We start from the raw sequence: 20,883 nt of genomic DNA on the forward strand, positions 1-20,883 counted from the left end.
CCTGAATAAATCTACCTTGTATTTGTGCTGTTACTAAAAATAAATCTATTCTAGACTAAGAATCATGCCTAGCGGAATAAAAAGAGAAGTCTTTTTCTGTCGGGTTCAACCTCCAAATCTCTGCAAAGTTCAAATCCTTCATTACCATCAACAACTGTTTAGCCATCTTCGTTTTACCTAAAATTTTTGGAGAAAGTCACCACCAACCAACACATTGTCATAAGCCTGATTTAAATACAAAAAAGCTTCCGCCATAAAAACATCATCTACGTTAGGAGCATAAACATTCATCAAAGTCCAAGCTTCCGAATTGACAACAATCTACCAACAGCTGTAAAAAAAGAATTCAATGTAAAAGCTAACATTTTATGTATGAAAATAGCAACACCTCTCACTTTAGAATTAAAAAACAATGCAATAACATGCCCAACCCAATCTCTCTTCAACTTCTGATGTTCTTTTTCAGTTAAATGTGTTTCCTGTAAAAATGTAATATCAAATTATCATCTTCATCTTTTTAATATAGACCAACATCTGTTTTCTTTTAATCAGTTTATTAAGCCCGTTAACATTAGAAGTTGTAAAATTCAAATTAGCCATAACAATTTACATCTCCCTCGGAGATAAGGCACCCACGCACGACTCACAAAACTTAAAAAACTCTTTGAAAGACAGAAAAATTAAAAGAAACCCCATAATAACTTAAAAAAAACAAACCCCCCCAAAAAATTAAGAACGACAACAATATAAGTGTAGTTCCCCCCTCAATTACACAGAAGTGACCAATGCCACAAGTGGTCGACGACTTCGGAAGATTTGGCTCTGCTTATCAACAGGTAGAGAATAAGCAAAAACAAGGGCCACGTGGTCATTATCAAAAAATTGAGATTGATAATTGCCATAAAAAACCTTCAACACTGCGGGATAACGAAACACAAACTTGTACCCTTTCTTCCACAAACTAGCTCTAGCCGAATTAAATTCTTTACGACGTTTAATAATATCCTGACTTAAATCAGCATTAAAAAAATACTATTATTTTGAACAAAGGGCTCTGATTACGTCTGGCATTCTGCACTGCAAGTCTCAAAATCAGCTCTCGGTCTTGGTAGCATAGACACTGGATCAGAACAGACCGTGGAGTTTGGTTTCCTTCTAATCGCCCGGTGCACTCTCTCCAGTTCCAACCCATCTGGAAGTTAAGTCGCTCCCAAGGCCTCAGGGATCCATTTTCGGAAAAAACTGAAGCAGATTTGAACTTTCAATATCTTCTGGTGGTCCCACAGTTTTAACATTATTCCTCATATATGGCATAAGCAAGAACCAGACTTGTATCATTCTACAGGCTTTTATTAACAGAAGAAGCCACCTCTACTGATAAGTTGCACCACATACCAGTAGGGTGCAGCCAATCTTCAGTCAGAACCAATAGCAAGCAGTCCGCAGAATACATTACATCACTACATTCACCGCCCCCCCCCCTTAAAATTAACCAATTTTCAGTAACATAAGAAAAAAACAGGGAAGCAAAAGGGTGCTTTTAGCACAACAGAAGAGAGAAAATCAGCGACAGGTTTAAAAATCTGTGAGAAATGCAGCAATTAAAATTTATCATAAGTAAGCCATTGGGTGGCCTTGAAACTCGGAGACCGACGCAAAACAACTGGAGAGGACTCCTGGAAGCTAACAGGAGAACTTGCCTTTTCGGCAGATAAGAAGTGATTGGTAGCAGGTGTTGTATGGGGTAAGTCTCTGTGTGCTTACAGATTGAATTTCAGGGACAGAGACGTGCTGTTCTGGGGAGGGCAAAGGAAGATTAGTGGTAGTGGGGAAAAAGGTTAGAAGCTGCAGGTGGTATCCCTGGCGAAGCAAGATCCCCAAGGGAAACACTGTCTTGTCTCCCATCAGGAAAAGCCATATGAACATATTGGGGGTTAGCATGAGGCAGTTGTACATGCTCGACTAATGGATCCACCTTGATCCACCATGCTTTCTCAGTAAAACTTGTCCAGGTCTAGAAAGACAGGCCAGCAAGGACGATCCAGTCTTTGACTTTCTGGGAAAAGAAAACAAATGCTGATGAGGCATTTCATTAGCTGATGTGCAAAGTAAGGTATAATAGAGTTCAAAGCTTGGGGGAGACCCTTACATTTGAGTGCCATGGTAACAGCTTTCCAGATTGTACCATTGCTGCATTCAACTTTCCCATTCTCCCAAGGGTTGTATCAGGTAGTGTGACTGTGTCAAGATATTGCCGAAGTTCTGAGCTCATAAAAGCTGAACCTCTGTCGCAATGAATGAAATCCGGATAATCAAAAATACTAAAAATCGAATGGAGGCATCCAATTACAGAACCAGTAAACATCAGTACAAGGGATAGCAAAAGGGAAATGCGAGAATTCATCAATAACACTAAGTAAACGTTTCTATTATTTGAAGGTAGTGGCTCTTTAAAATCTACACTGAGGCGTTCAAAGGATCTAGAAGCTTTGATCAATGAGGAAGGTGTGGGTTTGTAATAATGTGGTTTGCATTCAGCACAGACAGGGCATTGTCCAGATAGGGTTTTCACATCCTCTAATGCAGGGGTAGCCAACCTTTTAATTTAGACATACAGCACCGTTACAGGCCATGTGTACGTACCAGGAGTGTGGTTAATTGGGTGCCACGGACACATAGGCCGAAATGGCCTGTTACTGTGCTGTATGTCTAAATTGAAAATGTACAAGGACTGCTTAAAGAAATCTCTTGGTGCCTGCCACATTGACCACCGCCAGTGAGCTGATATCGCCTCCAACCATGCATCTTGGTGCCTCACAGTTCGGCGGGCAGCCACCTCCTTTGAAGAAGACCGCAGAGCCCACCTCACTGAGAAAAGGCAAAGGAGAAAAAACCCAACCCCAACCAACCAATTTTCCCTTGCAACCGTGCCTGCCTGTCCTGCATCGGACTTGTCAGTCACCAACGAGCCTGCAGCAGACATACCCCTCCATAAATCTTCGTCCGCAAAGCCAAGCCAAAGAAAGAAATTAAAAGGTTGGCTACCCCTTTATATAGGGCAAATTGAGAGATTTCACAGTGACCCCCTGGTACTACAGCTCTTCATGAAGAAATTTTAATCGGTCTAGCTGTAGACTCACACAAAATGCGTGTGAGAGCATCAGGAGGATGATTGAATTTTCCTGGATGATGGAGTACGTCATAGTCATAGGTAGAAAGTTCGATGCACCATTGCATAATCTTATCATTTTTAATCTTGGACTTTAATCTAGTGTTGAACATGAAGGCAAGATTTCTGATCAGTTAACAAGGTGAATTTCCTGCCAGCTAAGAAGTGTCTCCAGTAGTGGATAGCTTCTATAATAGCTCGTGCTTCCTTTTCAACGGATGAGTGTTTTAATTCTGGCCTACATAATGTGCGAGAAAAGAAGGCTACAGGTTTCCCAGCTTGATTTAGTGTGGCGGCTGGAGCAAAATCAGATGCATCCGATTCCACTTGGAAAGGTAAATCCTCATCAATTGCAGACATGGAGGCCTTGGTTATATCCTGTTTAATGTTTTCAAAGGCTAGGAGGGCCTCATTACTCAAGGGAAAATTGACGGCTTTAAAAGGAGGTCATGCTTTGTCAGCGTAGTTTGGCACCCACTGAGCATAATAGGAGAAAAACACTAAACAACGCTTGAAGGCCTTTTGTGTTGTTGGAGGGGCAGCTCCATGAGTGGTCGCATTCTCTCTGGATCCGGACTGATTTCTCCTTTACTTACTACGTCGCCTAATATTGGCAGACTCTTCGTGCAGTACACATATTTGTCATTATTTAGGGTTAAATGCAAGGTTTTGGCTACTTGGAGGAACTTGGTTATAAATTCCGATCGTGATCATTCAAGTCTTTGCTACAGATGGTAACATTGTCCAGTTAAGGAAAAGTGTCCTGCAACTTATAGGTATCCACTAACCTATCTATCTCTCTCTTTGGAAAATGGATACATTGTTAGTGACGCCAAGAGGAATTCTCTTAAACTGGAAGAGTTTGCCATCTGCCTCAAAAGCAGTAAACTGCCTTTCATCCTTATGGGTGGGAACCTGGTGGTAAGTTGATTTCAGATCCAATAGCAGAATATATCCTGTATTGGGCAATTTGAGTATGTCTGAAATGCGAGGCAGGAGTTAAGCGTCTAGTATCTGTTTATAGTTTGGCTATAATCCACAACTGTTCTGGGTTTCATGCCATTTCTGACCACTACTACTTGAGCGCACTAAGGACCCGTGCTGGGCTCGATGACGTTTTCCTTTAACAAGCTCTTAACCTAGTCTTTAATAGAGTCTGTCTTCTTTACTGTAGCCTTCTTTTTGTAACTATAGGCTTACAATCAGAGGTCAAATTAGTGAAGAGGCGAGGGGGTTTAATTTTTAGTGTGGACAAACTGCAAAACTTATTTGGCGAGACAGTGATGGATGCCAAAAGGCCATTAAATGCCAATATGATACTTTTCATTTGACATTGGAAGTGTAGACCCAGAAGCATTGGAGCGCATAGGCCAGGGAGTACAGAAATCTTGAAGTCAGTATATTCATTGTCATGTATTTTAAATAAATTTTGCAAATGTTGTATCTTGTTCTAGTCCCGAGCAAGCCATCGTGATTGTGCGCTTAGACGGGTATAACGCAAGATCTAGTGCTCTAGTGGTGGAAGGGTGAATGTAACGGTCTGTACTGCCAGAATCAAATAAACAGTTAATAGGCTGCCCATTTACCTCCACTTTCATCGAGGATGGCTGCAGATCATAGGATTTATCCTGATTTACCTTCATGGAAGCCAGGATTGGATCTCCTTGTGGCAGTGGTATGTAGGGCCTCATCTCGTCACTGGTCCAGTGGAGTATTCAGAAGAAGTTGAAGTTGGGCTAGATGAATCATTAATTCTCCAGCTCAGGATCGTGGCGTTATGACAACAACTTTGCTTAGTATCAGCGCTTAAGCGCTGCTTCTTCTTACTCTATTCGCCATGAGTGCCAGATGTCGACTCTCTTAGCTCAGCAAGTTCTGGCTCAATGGCCTTTCTTCCAGCAGTTGGCACAGGTATCTTGCCGTGCAGGGCACCGGTTGCGGGCACGTAGCACCAATCTGCAGAAGTAGCACCTCCAGGGACCGGCTTTTGCGTCGCGGTTTTGTAGTGCTCAGTAGCAATCTTCACTACGGGTCAGACTGTGGGGTGCCGGTTCTGCACTTCTCCCTTGCTCAAATGCTTTCGCCCCTTGTAATGCAGTTAGAAGCGTCTTCGCTTGTTACAGAGCTGCATTTAAGGTCAAGCCCGGAGTCTCCAGACCACTTATGAATGCGTATAACATCAGGGACTCATGGTGGGCTTCAGCTGTGACAGCAGCACAGGTAGTCCCTGGATAGCCCTTTCAGGGCGAGCGCATAAACATCTACGCTCTCACCTGCTTGTTGCTTCCGAATGTGAAGCGGTGTCTTGTGAACAGGGTGTTCTGAGGCCTATCATAATAGACTTTAAGGAGATTCACTGTGTTCTGGTTGCCAGCTACCTCTCTGACCATGGAGTACAGGACAACTCCGAGGAGAGCCACGAGATGGTCCATTTTCTCGGCGTCTTGCACGACATTGTTCTTTCGCATGTACGCTTCAAAAGACTGGAGCCAGTGGTGGAACTTTTCTCCGGCTCGGGTGGCATCCTGATCTATCTCGAGTCTTCCAGGTTTCAGGGAAGTATCCATGATTTTTCTTCTGTTAATAAAATTGGTATGCCATAAGCAAGGACCAGACTTGTATCATTCTATTGGCTTTTATTAACAGAAAAAGCCACCTCTACTGATAAGTTGCACCATCTGTTATACCAGTAGGGTGGAGCCAATCTTCAGTCATAATCAATAGCAAGGAGTCCGCGGAATACATTACATCACTACATTCTCTGACTTTGATTCTCCAAAACATCAATCTTCTTCAGCAAATCTGTCTTCTGAACCTCCCAGCCAGTAAATGAATCTTCCATCAGATCTACTTTATCTTGAACCTTCACAGCTCACAAACATTTATTCACATCCATTTTGATTGTAGAAATTTCTCCCCTTATTTCAGACATTGCATCCCTCATTTCTGTAAATCCCCGATTCATTTGCATTGCAGCTTCCTCCAATGTCTTCCTCTTCTTCCTCCTCCAGTGGTAGGGTAATTGGGGCCATCCAACTGTATGTATAGGACCACCCCCCCCCCCACCCAAGCCCAGAATCACTAGGCTAGTGGAGGTTAGGTCCCCCTGCAGCCAGGGCCCGTTTGAGCGATATGCGCATGCGCGAAAGCGTCTTCTTGATCCAAAGATCACTGTCTGTCACCGGCGCCATCTTGCGCTGTTGTACGCAAGGTTAGTGCCGGTGTAGAGTAGGGCTTACCCACAGACATTCGCTGAGGCCGGGGTGGAGCTGAACTTGATGCTGGAGGTACACTTTGTAAGGTAGGCAGTTTCTTCAATACCTCCCGACTGTTTGATTGGCGTTTTCTTCCCCACCACCAGTACTTTAAATATTTTTAGAAGTTTTCCAAAAAGTTGTAAATCGGGTTTTAATTAGTTCTTCCAGGGGGAGGCATTTTTCCACGTCTTCTTCCTACACCATCACGCCACGCCCCCCTGTACACACATTTCTAACAATTGAAGATATTGGTAAATAATCTTCAAACTTTTGCAATATTCTGTAGATAAAACAATTGAAGATGGTCTACAAAAAAATTAGCAACTGGCACTCACCCCTCTTCAGTGATGAATAACCAAACCAAAACTAATCCTAATACCACAGCCCTCAGGCACATGCATACTGAGAGCAAGTACAAAGACATATTTTAACCTTTATAATACCAGATGTACATTCTGGCTCCTACACTGCCAAAGACAGCTGCAACTGACAAGCCACAAATTCACCATGCCAATTTTGTCATCTGTTGAACCTGTCACCCACCCCTCTCCCTCATATACTTTAAACTGGGGAATAAAAAGTTGCAGACCTCACATCAGAGCAGCTACTACAATCAGGTTCCCCACTAAGCTCATGCTCTGCCACTGGGATTTTAAAGAGCCCAGCAACACAGAACAGTCAGGAAATTGCCAGGGGAGCTCAACGTTTGTAGATAATCCAAGTTTGCTGGTATTATGACTGCAATGCCAACTATTCTGTGCAAATCTGCACTGGACCAAAATATCAACACATATTTAATAGCTTAGGATCTTCAGATTGAATTACACTTCATTTAACCTCAAGAGTTCACTAAAGGGGTTTACAGCTTACACAAAGGATTAATGTTTTTTTTAAATGTCGCAGGTTTATACTGAACAGTGGCAACACAAGTTTGGTTGAATTATCATATTTTTTCAACAAGTACATCAATCTAGTATGCATTCATCAGTTGTGAATATTTTGCATTGATTCATTTAAAATTGACTGCAACTCTCCAAAATGTGATCAAAACACTGTCATATTTATTTTGAACAGTTAAAACTCAACTATGTAAGTCGGCTGTGATGGCAGTCACCAATTAGAATAAAAATTCATTCGTACTCCAAAGTTCTCAAGCCTGATCCTTCCTGATGGATTCCAAAATTGTGTTAGGATTTTTTTTAAAAAGGGGTTTTCAACCAATCTACTGTTACAATATTAATATTTGGGGAGAATTTATAAGATTTAGAGCAGGTCACATTTTAAAACAGATCTTATTTGAAAGACTGAAGAATTCACATTGCAGGATCTCTGGAGAAAAAAATGTAAGCACCTTTCATAAGTAGGTGTTAATTGAACTGACATCATAAAATGCTTGACCATTGTCTTGCTGGTGTCATGCAGTCTATCAGAGAGATGAATTAACAGCTCAGTCAGTCAGTCAGTGTGTGGGTCACTGACAAGTAACTGAAAAGTACAAACCAGGGAAAACTGTTTGAAACTGATGACCTGCAGCAGGCGGCGAGGAGGGCGAATGGTATGTTGGTGTTCATAGCGAGAGGATTTGAGATCCTGCTGCAGCTGGACAGGGCCTTCGTGAGACCACACCTGGAGTACTGTGTGCAATTTTGGTCGCCTTATCTGAGGAAGGATATCCTGGCCTTGGAGGGGGTGCAGAGAAGGTTCACTAGGCTGATACCAGGGATGGAAGGACTCGCATATGAAGAAAGGTTGGATAAACTAGGTTTGTATTCTCTAGAATTTAGAAGATTGAGGGGGGATCTTATAGAAACTTTTAAAATTCTTAAGGGATTAGACAGACTAGACGCAGGAAGTTTGTTTCCAATGCTGGGAAAAACTAGAACCAGGGGCCATAGTTTAAGGATAAGGAGGAATTTTTTTAGGACTGAGATGAGGAAAAATTTCTTCTGAGAGTGGTAAATGTGTGGAATTCTTTGCCCCAGGAAGTAGTTGAGGCCGATTCCCTGTCAATATTTAAGTGTAGGTTAGATTTGGCCCTTGTGGCCAAGGGGATTAGGGGGTATGGAGAGAAGGCAGGAACCGGGTACTGATCAGCCATGATCATAATGAATGGTGGTGTAGGCTTGAAGGGCTAAATGGCCTCCTCCTACACCTATTTTCTATGTTTCTATGAAAGCAAGTTCCAGAGCAGTGGGTAGCTGGAAGTGCTATCTGTCTGATGTTTCTCTTGAAATAGAGGAAGGAATGGAACTCTGGCATCGAGAAGACCCTGATGGGGCAAGTTTCATCAGCGAGACCCTGAGGTGACTAATTGTGGAAATTAGTTGTGGAAATCCTGGAGCAACAAATATCTCTCTCTGCAAACCCTACAAGAACCTTGCGGAGCAGTAAACATTTACCTTTCAAGCACAAAGCCTGGTGAACTTTATACATGTTAAATTTTGTGCACAGTATGGAGATTGCCTGCAACCAGAGAACTTGGAAGAAGTGAGATTGAACTGTGAACCAAAGAACTTTTCTTGAATTTACACACACGTTACATACATGTGCGCTTAGAATTAGAAGGGGGTTAATTTGGGTTAGTTAAGTATAGAATTGTTAATGTTTGATTCTATTTTCATGTTTGAAGTTGATTAAAAATAACTTGTGTTTTGAAAACCACTTGTCTTTGTGAATGTCTATTGCTGCTGGGTTTTGGGGTCCTTTGGGAACACTACTTAGAACCAAAATGAAAAAAGCTCATTTTAGAAAAAAATGGCAGTAAAAGTAGTGGAGAACACCAATGGATTCTTCAAAAATGAATTTCTATTAGCCAATTTGTCATGTGCACTGGAGATACTATTTGCTAAAACTGAAGCTCATGAAATGGAATGAAATGTACAGTTGTTCTCTGGCTGGGGAATTGATACCAGCGCCGGAAGTGAGAGGCAAATACTCAAATTGTCAGATGCATTAACTGATCAAGTGCAGCTAGGGCAAATGGATTTCAATGTAAACAAATACATGATCATCCACTTTCTAATGGTGAAAAACAGATGCATTAGAAGAAGTCCATGCATATTGGCATGGATGAGATTGAGATGAGATTGCAGGTACTGTTACGAGCCCAGAGGACCCCAAAACCCAGCAGCAACAGAAATTCACCAAGACAAATGGTTACTTAAAAAGTTGCTTTTAATTATCTTTAAACATGAAAACAGGATCAAACTTTATTTTATTACTGAGAGAGATCCCTTCTAATCAGCCACATCAATTTCATGCGAAGAAACTTGCCCCCTCAGGGGACTCTCTACTTGCAAAACCACCTGACCCTCTTAGAACAGCAAACTGCACTTAAATTGCCGCTCTGGATCTAATTTTCCGAGTTCTTTCATCTGTCGCTTTTCAAAACAACCATCCTTTAGTGAAGGCCCTAAAGGCCCTCTTCAAAGTTTTTGCAAAGGCACTCAGAGCTGAGCCTGTCTGGCTTGACTGAGCGAGATCCAGTAATTTAAATGAGATCTGTTTTGAAGTGTTTGCATGTGACCGACACGAAAAAAACTTGTCATAATTTATCTCCTTCAAAACATTTCTATATACAATATAAAATACAACAATCTGTCACAGTATAGAAAATAATCAAGATTGCACACAAAGTCTAATCCAACCCTGGACTATACCAAATAGTTCTGGACACCATAATTTGGGATACTTTTAGAGGGAGTGCTCCTATCTTTACCAATATCTGGACTCAGAATTTAGTAATGTATTCTCTGAAAGATACATAAATTTGAGCGCCATGATATGGGGATCTGATAAAGAATGAAAAATATTCTCTTCAATAGAGCACTTCGGAATTCAAGGGCAAGTCAAAATGGGACTATTAATGTCAGAAATAATGGAATGTTTATCCATAAATGGCATTTGACAGAAAAAGATTTTCATTGAAAGATTTGGGACATCACATAATAGTTGCACATAACATTGGTTAGGCCATACAAAATCCTACGATTACAGGAACAGAACTAAGCTATTCAGCCCATCGCATCCACTCTGCCAATCCATGATGCTGATCCATTCTTCTACTCAGCCCCACTCCCTCCCTTCTCCCCATAATCTTTGATATCCTGATGTTACAGATACCTATCGACCTGCCTTTAATATACCCAACGACCAGGCCTACACAGCTGCCCTTGGCAGAAAATTCCAGAGGTTCACCACTCTCTCACTAAAGAAATTCCTCGGCATCTCCACTTTATAATGGGCACCCTTCAATCCTAAAGTTATGCCCCTTGTCCTCGACTCCCCTACCATAAAAAACAACTTTGTCACATCTCTGGCCAAGTCTTTCAACAGTCAAAATGCTTCAAATGAGGTCCATTTCATTCCTCTGAACTCCAAGGAGTACGGTCAAAGAGCCATCAAACGTTCTTCATCTGCTAATTCCTTCATTCCAGGAATTATTCTTGTAAATATTCTCTGAGCCTTCCCCGATGCCAGCACATCCTTCTTAAATAAGGAGCCCAAAATTATACAACATACTCAAGTGAGGCCTTACAAAGCCTCAAGATCACATCCCTACTCTTGTATCCTATTCCTCTAGATATGAATGGAAAAATTGCATTGGAGTATTGTGTGCAGTTCTGATTGCCACAAAAACCAGAAAGATTTGATTAAGATAGAGGGTGCAGGGAATATTCTCAACTTTTAGATTAGGACTCTAATTAAAAGGAGAGATATAGGATGGGTCGGTTTTTCTGAAACAAAAGAGGCTGAAAGGTGTATAGAGGTATATAAAATTAAGAGAGGGCAAACAGCCAAAGTCTATTTCCCCTATTAAGAGGGTCTTTCTATTTCCCCCCCGCCCCCCCCCCCCCCCCCCACATGCACTGCCAATTTGAGGCTACCCACAAATTGGAGAAACTACCCTAATATTCTATCTGGACACTCTCTAACCAGACAGCATTGACAACTATTTCTCCAGTTTCTGTTATACCCCTCTCCTATCTCCTGTCTTTCTTCCCCCAGCTCCCCATCCCCTTCCTCTCCATTCAGAGCTACCCCCCTTCCTCTATCACTTTAATTTTAAATTTAGACATACAGCACGGTAACGGGCTATTTTGTCCCATAAGTCCATGTCGCCCAATTTATACCCAATTAACCGACACCTCCAGAATGTTTCGAATGGAGGGAGGAAACCGGAGCCCGCAGGGAAAACCCATGCAGACACTGGGAGAACATGAACTCCTTACAAACAGAGCAGGATTCAAACTCCGGTCCTGATCGTAGGTATTGTAAAGGCGTTGAGCTAACTGCTATGTCAACATCTCAGCTTTCTTGTCCTCTTCTACCCTCCCATCTATATCCACCTATTACTTAACTGTGAGATTGTACTGTATTTTCACTCCTATAATATGCAAATACATAGAAAATCATAAATTGTATAAAAATATTTTCATATAATGTACACACGCAAATAACACATGGGTGTAGTATTCTTAATTTCAATTGGCAAAATCAATTTGCATATGAGACAAAGCACATATCAGTATCTACCATAGTTAATCTCCTGCGATTAACAATCAACTCTTCCCCCCCTCCCCACCCAGAGGAGTCAATGGCCCATTATATAGATGATATTCCTGCGTGTAATACATTAATTAAATAGATCAAAGACAGGCTTCAAGCAGGATTTTAATTCTAATAATATAGTCTCAAATCAGAAGCATTTGATATGTTAATCTCCTCCCTCAGGGACAGGTCTGGGCAATTAACGTTGATAAGGCTAGAAGGCACTGTTTATGGGAATACCATGGCATTCAGTACAAAGAGATATTTCAAAGATCAAGATTTCCCACGCCTGCTATAAATTGTGTTCATTCTTTCATTGCTGCTATTACATTCTCATGTTCACTATAATATTTACACACTCGATATAAATTGCCTCTTTCCCACGGCTGGTATAAACCGTGCCCATTGTTGCTATTACTCTCATACCCGCTGTAATATTCCCACATTCACTCTAAATTCCCAGCGCATCTTTCCCACGGTGACTCGTATTTGCACACGTTCTTTCAATGTTACCACTCTATCACCACGCTCGCTAATATTCCCATGCTCGTTATAAATTGCCGGTTCGATTTTCCTACGCTCGCTATTGTGCGTGTTCTTTCAACATGTAAAAATATTCTCGTACAGCGCGCACGTGCATATAACATGCCAGGAGGGTTGGGGGAGTACCTGGTTTATAAAATACGCTATTCCTCCCCCTCCCCACGCCCCTCAGTCCCTGTCCCCCTCAACTTTATTGTTGCCTGTCTGCTTTATCCTCATTCCTAGACAAAGGGCTCAGGCCCGAAACATTGGTTACCCATTATTTCCTATAGATGCTGTTGTATGACCTGCTGAGATTCTTCAGAACTTTTATGTATTGCACTGAAAAGACATCTGGACAGGCACGTGAATGAGTAAGCATGTATATTTTATGCTGGAGTTCCTGAAGAGAGGTATGATGGTCAGCACAGACATGGTGGGGCAAAGGGCCCGTTTCTATATTATACGACTATAACTCTGTATAAAATTTTGACGATTGGATGGATCAGGATAGTTCTTAATCCCATTGTAGGGGTACCAAAAACAAGAGAGCACAAGTTTAAGGCAGGAGGAATGCTTTAAAGAGGGGATTTGATAGGAAAATTCACGCACACCCCCAACCCAGTTGATATCTGAAACTCACTGGCAGAGGTTGTGGTAAAGTTAGAAACAATCACTACATTTATGAGACATTTAGAAAGCCATTTAAACAGGCAGTGAAATGAAACAGATTTAAGGCAGGCAAATGGGATTGGTGCAAGTGTTCAGCCTTTTCCTGCGCTGCATAACTCTACAACTCTGGATATGCAACCATGTCACCATTGAAGGTCAGAACAGTCTCAATGGGCTAAATAGATTATTCCTTTTCCCGTTTCCATACAAAATGCACATTTAGACAAAAATCTCACCTGCCACCCAATTCAGACGACTTAGCAACTGTTGATGCAGCCACAGGAAGTCCAAAATTTGAAGTAACAGTGACATTTTCTAACATTTCACTGCTATTGCTCATCACAGACTGCAACAAAAAACTTGGAAATGTCTCATCTTCCAGATTCCTGATGCTTTCCATCATGTTAGAGGAGCATTTGGTCTTCACCTGAAAATAAAAAATAAATGGAAATTTTAAAATATGTGCAAAAAATGTATAAGCTCAAAGTTTTGTTTCATTAACTTCTTTAATCTGGTGACATTGGGGCCTGGCCATTGCCGGACCACAGAAGATGCCGGAAAATAGCTGACAAAGGTGCAGAAGATGCCTCGATTAGACCCATTTTCTGAGCTAAAAGGACCAAATAAATCACAAATCATACTCCGGTTAGCTTGGTGGTTAACACACCTTTACATCACCAGCGATCAGGACCAGGGATCGAGTCCCAAGCTGTAAGAAGTTTGCACTAATTGCAGCAGATTAAAATGTGCCGGACCACGGAGGTTCAACCTGTCTTACCTTGGCTCAGCTTCACACTTCTACAAATGCATTTGATATTTCTAACATTGTTGAAAGAACAAATACATCAAAGCCAATTCTCTTTAGTATTTCAGAAAACTTTGCACTTCCTCTTTGGCAGGTACAGGGTTAAAATAAAAAACAACCAAACTGCAAATGTTACTCCAGAAATATGTCAGCAGGTATTGATGAAGGGCTCAAGCTCAATGCTTTGGCTATGTGTCTTTATCTTCACTATATAAAGTACAATTTGACCTGCTGAGTTTCTCCAATCAAGTTTACTTCAATCTCAGCATCTGCAGACTTTCATGTTTTACTTCTTAATGCAGTTAATTTTATCACAAAGAAAAATGTATACTTAATTTTTATTTTTACAATATTCATTTTTAAACCTAATTTCACACATTACATGCTCTTTTTGTTGTGAAAAATTTTATGTTTACATTTTTTTTCTTTAAAACTGCTCATTTTGATAAATGAAGCATGGTGTATATGCTCATAATAACTATTAAAATGTACCCGTTCATCTCTTCTTTATTCCTCCTTAAACTTGAATTTTAAAAATAGTGCCCGAGAATCCAGAAAATCCACACCGACCCCATCTCCGTCTGAGCAGTCTGGATTTTAGGACTTCGACTGTACCACTATGCCTGGCAGCCCATTCTAAGCATATAAAAAATATTTGCCCTGTACATCTCGATTTAACTTCCTCCCCCTCACTGTAAACACTTGCCCTTTAGCATATGACACTTTTGCCGTGGAGAAAATATTCTAAGTGGCCATAAATATCAATGACCCATCCAACAAAGCCAAGTATATGATACACCTTCTTTACCATCTTATCGACTTGCATGGCCACTTTCAATGTGCTATGGTCTTGGACCCCCATCAATACCAGAGCCTTGAAATTAACAGTATGCATTCCTCTTGTATTTTACCTCATTTATTTGTCCAGTTTAAACTATATTCCACTGTATTCTTTCACATGTACTGATGACAGACATTCATGTTAGAAAAAAAAACCATACAATTTAAAAACCCCTCCCCAATATAATGTAATGAGTTTGTTATATACATTTATATAATTTACATATGCATGAAAATTCTTACATGCTGCGGTCAAATAGGTTTTTGTAAATAAAACAAAAATAGTAAACTTGATTGAATTTTTTTTAAAAACCACAAGATAGATAATACTCACGGAAATCTCAGCTGATGGTAATGTTCACTGTTCAATTTGTGTTTTTAAAATAATTCAGATTTCAATAGTCTACAAATGCTTGAACATGAAATTGCCTGTAACACTATTCGCAGAAGATTTTAAAAATTGCACATTTCTGCTTCATTTGGATGAAGTAGGCATTATAGAATCAGCCACAAGTGGGAATCAAATCATATTTGTCAATCATGGTGCAAAAATAATTACCATTCATGAACAGGTAGCTTACTAAAAGCAAATGGTCTTTTACCACAATCTTTCAATGCTACAAATTTAAAACTATCCTGAAGGGTGGCGAAAAATAGCCCAGGCTGAGCCACTCCAATCTGTAACCTCATACAACCTTCTATTTCCATTGTGAGCAATGAGAAGCTGGAGCAATTCAGCAAGTCAGGCATGGATAGAAATGGTCAGTCAGTGACTGATCAGCCTAGATCATAGAACGACTTTGCACAAACTATGTGATGATGGCCAATGAAAATAAAATGGCAGGTACTGAAAATCTTAAATGCAGAATGTGCCAGAAATATCTTGCATTGGGACCATCTCTATAGAGGGTGAACAAAGTGAGCAGCGACTGACATTGGCCAGTACCAGGTTAACATCCCTGCTTTCAACACAGTATCATGAGATCTTTTAGAACCAGCTAAGAAAATTAGCAGGGATATCAGTGAGGTGGCATGAAAAGTCTGAAGAGAATCTGCAGATCTACTGTGGAAAGTACACTTGCTGGTTGCATCATGGCATTGTTTGTCAACTCAACTGCCCAGGAATTCAAAAGGCTACAGAACAGAATCAACCTAACCATGGGCACCAAAATTTCCCATCCGCTGAAAACATCTATGTGAGGTGCTGACTCGAGAAGGATGAAGAAACTCTACTACCCCTGGTCACAACTCTTCGCACTGCTGCCTTCAGGCAAAAGGAACAGAAGCCTGAACTCCTTGAGCATCTCCAGGTTCAAGAACAATTTTTTTCTTCTCCAACAGCTCTTGAACCTTCTCAAACTACTTGAAGCACAAGATACTCATTAAAAAAAATGTCTCCGCTAATATCGAACATTACAGCACAGTATAGACCACAATGTTGTGCCAACCAATATAAACCTACTCCATAACAATCTAATCATTCACTATTTCACACCCATAATTCTTTTTTTCCCTGCATTCATGAGCTTTTGAATGTCCCGTTTGTAGCAGCCTCCACCATCACCCCCACCAATTCATTCCAGCCCTAGGCACCCTCTGAAGTCTTGCCTAAACTTTCCGCCATTCATCTTAAACAGATAGTGTCTGGCATTTGTAAAAAAAAAGTCCCAAGTGAAGCAATACTTGTATACCATGGGAGTCATCTACTGCATCCGGTGCTCCTGTTGTGACCTTCTCTACATCAGAGTCTAAACGCAGACTGGGAAATCACTTCACTGACCACCTTTGCTCTATTCACATCAGTGAAGAGGATCTCCCAGTGGCCAACCATTTCAATTCTGCGCCCCACTCCCATGCAGACAGGTCTGTCCACGTGCTGTCCAATCAAGACCACCCATAAATTGGAGGAGCAACATCTTATTTTCCATCTGGGCACTTTCCAACCAGATGGCAGTAACATCAACTTTTCTGGATTTTGCTAAACTACTCCCCATTCTCCCTTTATTCCCCAACCTCATCTTCTTTCCTCCAGCTCTCCACCCACTTGCCTCTCCATTCACAGCCATTTCCACCCCCCCCCCCGCCCACCGTTTGCTGTTGTGCCCTCCCTTATTCACCCATTACCTCTTGCCTGTACTCTTCCCCCTTGCCCTCCCCACACACCATTTTGTTTGGGTGACTACCTACATTTTGCTCATACCTTGATGAAGACTCAAGCCCAAAACAATGGTGATGTATCTTTTGCTTTGCTATATAAAGTACATGCTTTGACCTGCTGAGTTTCTCCAGGATTGTGCTTTTACTTCACAATGTTTTACTCTGGTCTCTGGTATTTGTTATCATCTCCCATGAAAAAAGGTGCTGGCTGTCCACCTGATCCATGCCTCTCATAATCTCTATTACGTCACGTCTCCTCTTTCGATGCTCCAAAGATTAATAGCTCTACCTTTGTCAACCTTCCTGCACAAAGAATTCTCCAATCCAGGCACACCACACTGATAAATTTCTTTTACAACCTCTCTAAAGCTTCTATGTTCTTTCCATAATGAGGTAACCAGAACTAAATGCAATACTCCAAGTGTGGTCTAACCAACGTTTTGACAGCTGGAACATTACCATACAGTTCTTGAACTCAATACTCTTACGAATGAAGGCCAGCGCACCCTCATAAACATCCTATCAACTTGGACATTAACCCCAAGATCCCACTGTTCTTCCACACTGTCAATCACCTGGTGTTCAACCGTCAGGTTTGAACTCTAAAGTACATCACCTCACACTCACCCAGATGGAACTCCATCTGTTATTTCTCCACTCAACACTGCATCCCATCTATATCCTACTGTAATATACAACAACGTTCTAACACTGAGTGATTTATATATTAAAAAAAATACAAAGATCAGATGTCCCAGATCAAAGCCATTAGTCACCAACCACAAGGCAGAATATGTTCTATCTACTACCACCCTCTGCCTTCTATCGGTAAATCAATTCCAAACCCAAGTAGCCAATGTTCCAATGGATCCCTTGCTTCATGACTTTCTGATTTAAACCTACATGGGACACCACATGAAATGCACTGTATACACCATAACCACCGTTCTACCTTTCTTGATTTCTTTTGACACCTCCTTGAAAATTAGACTCGAGGCTCGGCCTGCCCCTCACAATTCCCTACAGACTATTCCTGAAGACCATGCTTCACTCCATGTTCATAAATCCTGTCCCCGAGAATCCTAATAGCTTGCCCACCACTGATGCAAGAGGCATATTTATAATTTCAAGAATTCTCCCCCTTACTTTTACTTTATGCTCCATTGACTGAAAGTCCTTCCTTTACAGTCTCACTATGCTTACCATCAACTGCTCCATCATCTGACTTTGCACTCTGGTTCCCATCCCCCTGCCTAGCCATTTTAAACTCTCCCCCCCCCCCCCCCCCACCCCACCCACCTCAACTCCTCATCCACACTAAGGAATCACTTTTGTTTTGCAATAATAGCAACTGTGAATATTTAACTTTGGATATTCTCTATTTTTCCATCTCACGGCATATTGTAGTTATTCAATGTACACTGTTGTTGGTAACTTGCTTCCTTAATTTCTCCCATTGCACTGGGCGACCTCCAAGTGCAGAAAAAATATTTATGATGTATCTGAACAAAATGATCACAGCTTGTTTAAAATCCTCTGGAACGTTAGTCTGAATCTTTATGCCGAAATCTGAAGAATAAAAACTCACATTGACAACTTTGATTTTGTAATAAAACTTGGGAATTGCAATCAATATTCACTGCTCTATTCCAAAACCTCAAACCAATCCTTTTCTCAGATCTACCCATTAGATTTGGCACCCAGTCTGCCTGTGATATCTTGGGACAGTATCACATTCAATGCAATTTGATGTTAGGCTAATGTAAGGGATACTGGAATGTGAGGAGTCAAGCAAGTGCTCATTAGAAATGAAGTATTATGGGTTAAATCAGGGTGAAGGGATGCTGGAATTATAAAAGTATAATAAAATAAGGATCTTCAAAACAGGATAGCAAGTAGATAGCTTTAGCAAGTCTTGGGGATTGATTAATGAGTAAAGAACAAAGCAGCGTGGACTCGATGCTGTCGACCTCTGCCATCTCGAGTACTTCGACGTTAGGGATGAAAGCGCTCCAATGGATGTTGAGGATGGAGCGGAGACAACGCTGGTGGTGATGGCAGAGGTCGACAGCATCGAGTCCACGCTGCTGAAGATCCAGCTGCGCTGGGTGGGTCACGTCTCCAGAATGGAGGACCATCGCCTTCCCAAGATCGTGTTATATGGCGAGCTCTCCACTGGCCACCGTGACAGAGGTGCACCAAAGAAAAGGTACAAGGACTGCCTAAAGAAATCTCTTGGTGCCTGCCACATTGACCACCGCCAGTGGGCTGATCTCGCCTCAAACTGTGCATCTTGGCGCCTCACAGTTTGGCGGGCAGCAACCTCCTTTGAAGAAGACCGCAGAGCCCACCTCACTGACAAAAGGCAAAGGAGGAAAAACCCAACACCAACCAACCAATTTTCCCCTGCAGCCGCTGCAACCGTGTCTGCCTGTCCCGCATCGGACTTGTCAGCCACAAATGAGCCTGCAGCTGACATGGACTTTTACCCCCTCCATAAGTCTTCGTCCGCGAAGCCAAGCCAAAGAAGAAAGAACAAAGACATGATATTTCCTGGCTAACAAGTTTGCAGGAAGGCACATAAACTGATAAGAAGTTAGAATCCACGTGGGCGGAATTACCTAATGCTAAACCAATCCAGGAGGCAGAAGAATGTTAGGGGGAAGGTATCTCTGTACTGAAATGAAATGTATAAAAGTTGGGTCAGCCTCAGTATCTGTGTGTATTCCCAGGGTAAGGGGAAGCACCCAACTTTGCATTGTTGTATAATAAATGTTCTTTGTTCTCAATTTTTGTCTCGAGCAATTTCTGTGAAGGTACTCCTGCTTCTCACACTAACAATATTAATTTTTATTGCTAATGGTGGTTCAACATTTCTGAAACTCACTAAAGGCCAATTAAACAACCAGAATTTGATCAAAAAAGTATAGGTTATAAAACCTACGCTTGCAATGCCTTGGATAACATTAAAAGCAACCACACTGTCAGTCCAGGAGCGGTTTTAATCTTGTTAGTCATTATTTTGACCACACTTGGTGCGTTATTTCCGCAAAGTTTCCGAAATATTCAAACATTTGCAAGGGATTTAACCACAGAAATTACATGGCATCAAAATGCATTGGATGTGAACTGGTCCCAAGAGGTCAGAGTGGATGCAGTCGCTTCTCCTCTCATCTGGATCGGACAACATTCAAAAACTTTTCCCAAACAGTTGTTCAAGGGGAATAAAACTCCCCGAACAATAAAGTGAAATAGCCAGGGCAGATCAGCCCTCAACTTTTAACCCCAGGAATACTTACATTAATTGGCCCAATTCACTAGTAGCGCTCACGAGATTTTGAAGCAAGGCACCCACGCAGCAAAAAGGCGGGGTAGGCCCGAAGCTCCGGGAGCGACGCTGCCGATGTGCGCCTGCGCCCCTCCGCCGGCGGACAACTGAGCTTCCAGGTGGCGCTGGGACAGCCCGAAGAGCCGGCCGTGGCCGTGACGTCATCGCGCCTGCGCCCCTCCGCCGGCGGACAACTGAGCTTCCAGGTGGCGCTGGGACAGCCCGAAGAGCCGGCCGTGGCCGTGACGTCATCGCGCCTGCGCCCCTCCGACGGCAGACAACTGAGCTTCCAGGTGGCGCTGGGAAAGCCCGAAGAGCCGGCCGTGGCCGTGACGTCATCGCGCCTGCGCCTCGCGCTGCCGAGGTGCGCCTGCGCCCCTCCGCCGGCGGACAACTGAGCTTCCAGGTGGCGCTGGGACAGCCCGAAGAGCCGGCCGTGGCCGTGACGTCATCGCGCCTGCGCCCCGCGCTGCCGAGGTGCGCCTGCGCCCCTCCGCCGGCGGACAACTGAGCTTCCAGGTGGCGCTGGGAAAGCCCGAAGAGCCGGCCGTGGCCGTGACGTCATCGCGCCTGCGCCGAGGCG

At 42.3% G+C, this 20,883-nt stretch overlaps 1 protein-coding gene across 5 annotated transcripts in view; it reads right to left on the reverse strand.

Annotated features, from left to right (window-relative positions):
- Positions 1 to 20,490, reverse strand: part of cep192 (centrosomal protein 192) — a 172,429-nt gene extending 151,939 nt beyond the window's left edge. For 3 of the 5 annotated variants that reach the window (XM_069922468.1, XM_069922467.1, XM_069922466.1), the window contains exons 1-2: positions 20,272 to 20,482; positions 13,407 to 13,597 (exon numbers count right to left, since the gene is read on the reverse strand). In XM_069922468.1, the coding sequence (XP_069778569.1) occupies positions 13,407 to 13,573 (167 nt within the window). In that variant the 5' untranslated portion in view covers positions 13,574 to 13,597; positions 20,272 to 20,482. Of the gene's footprint in view, positions 1 to 13,406; positions 13,598 to 20,271 lie in introns of all 5 variants that reach the window. The other 2 variants (XM_069922469.1, XM_069922470.1) reach the window with 2 other exon arrangements.
- Between the last annotated feature and the right edge of the window lie 393 nt (positions 20,491 to 20,883).

This window comes from Narcine bancroftii, chromosome 2, assembly GCF_036971445.1.
Source record: "Narcine bancroftii isolate sNarBan1 chromosome 2, sNarBan1.hap1, whole genome shotgun sequence".
NCBI lineage: Eukaryota > Metazoa > Chordata > Chondrichthyes > Torpediniformes > Narcinidae > Narcine > Narcine bancroftii.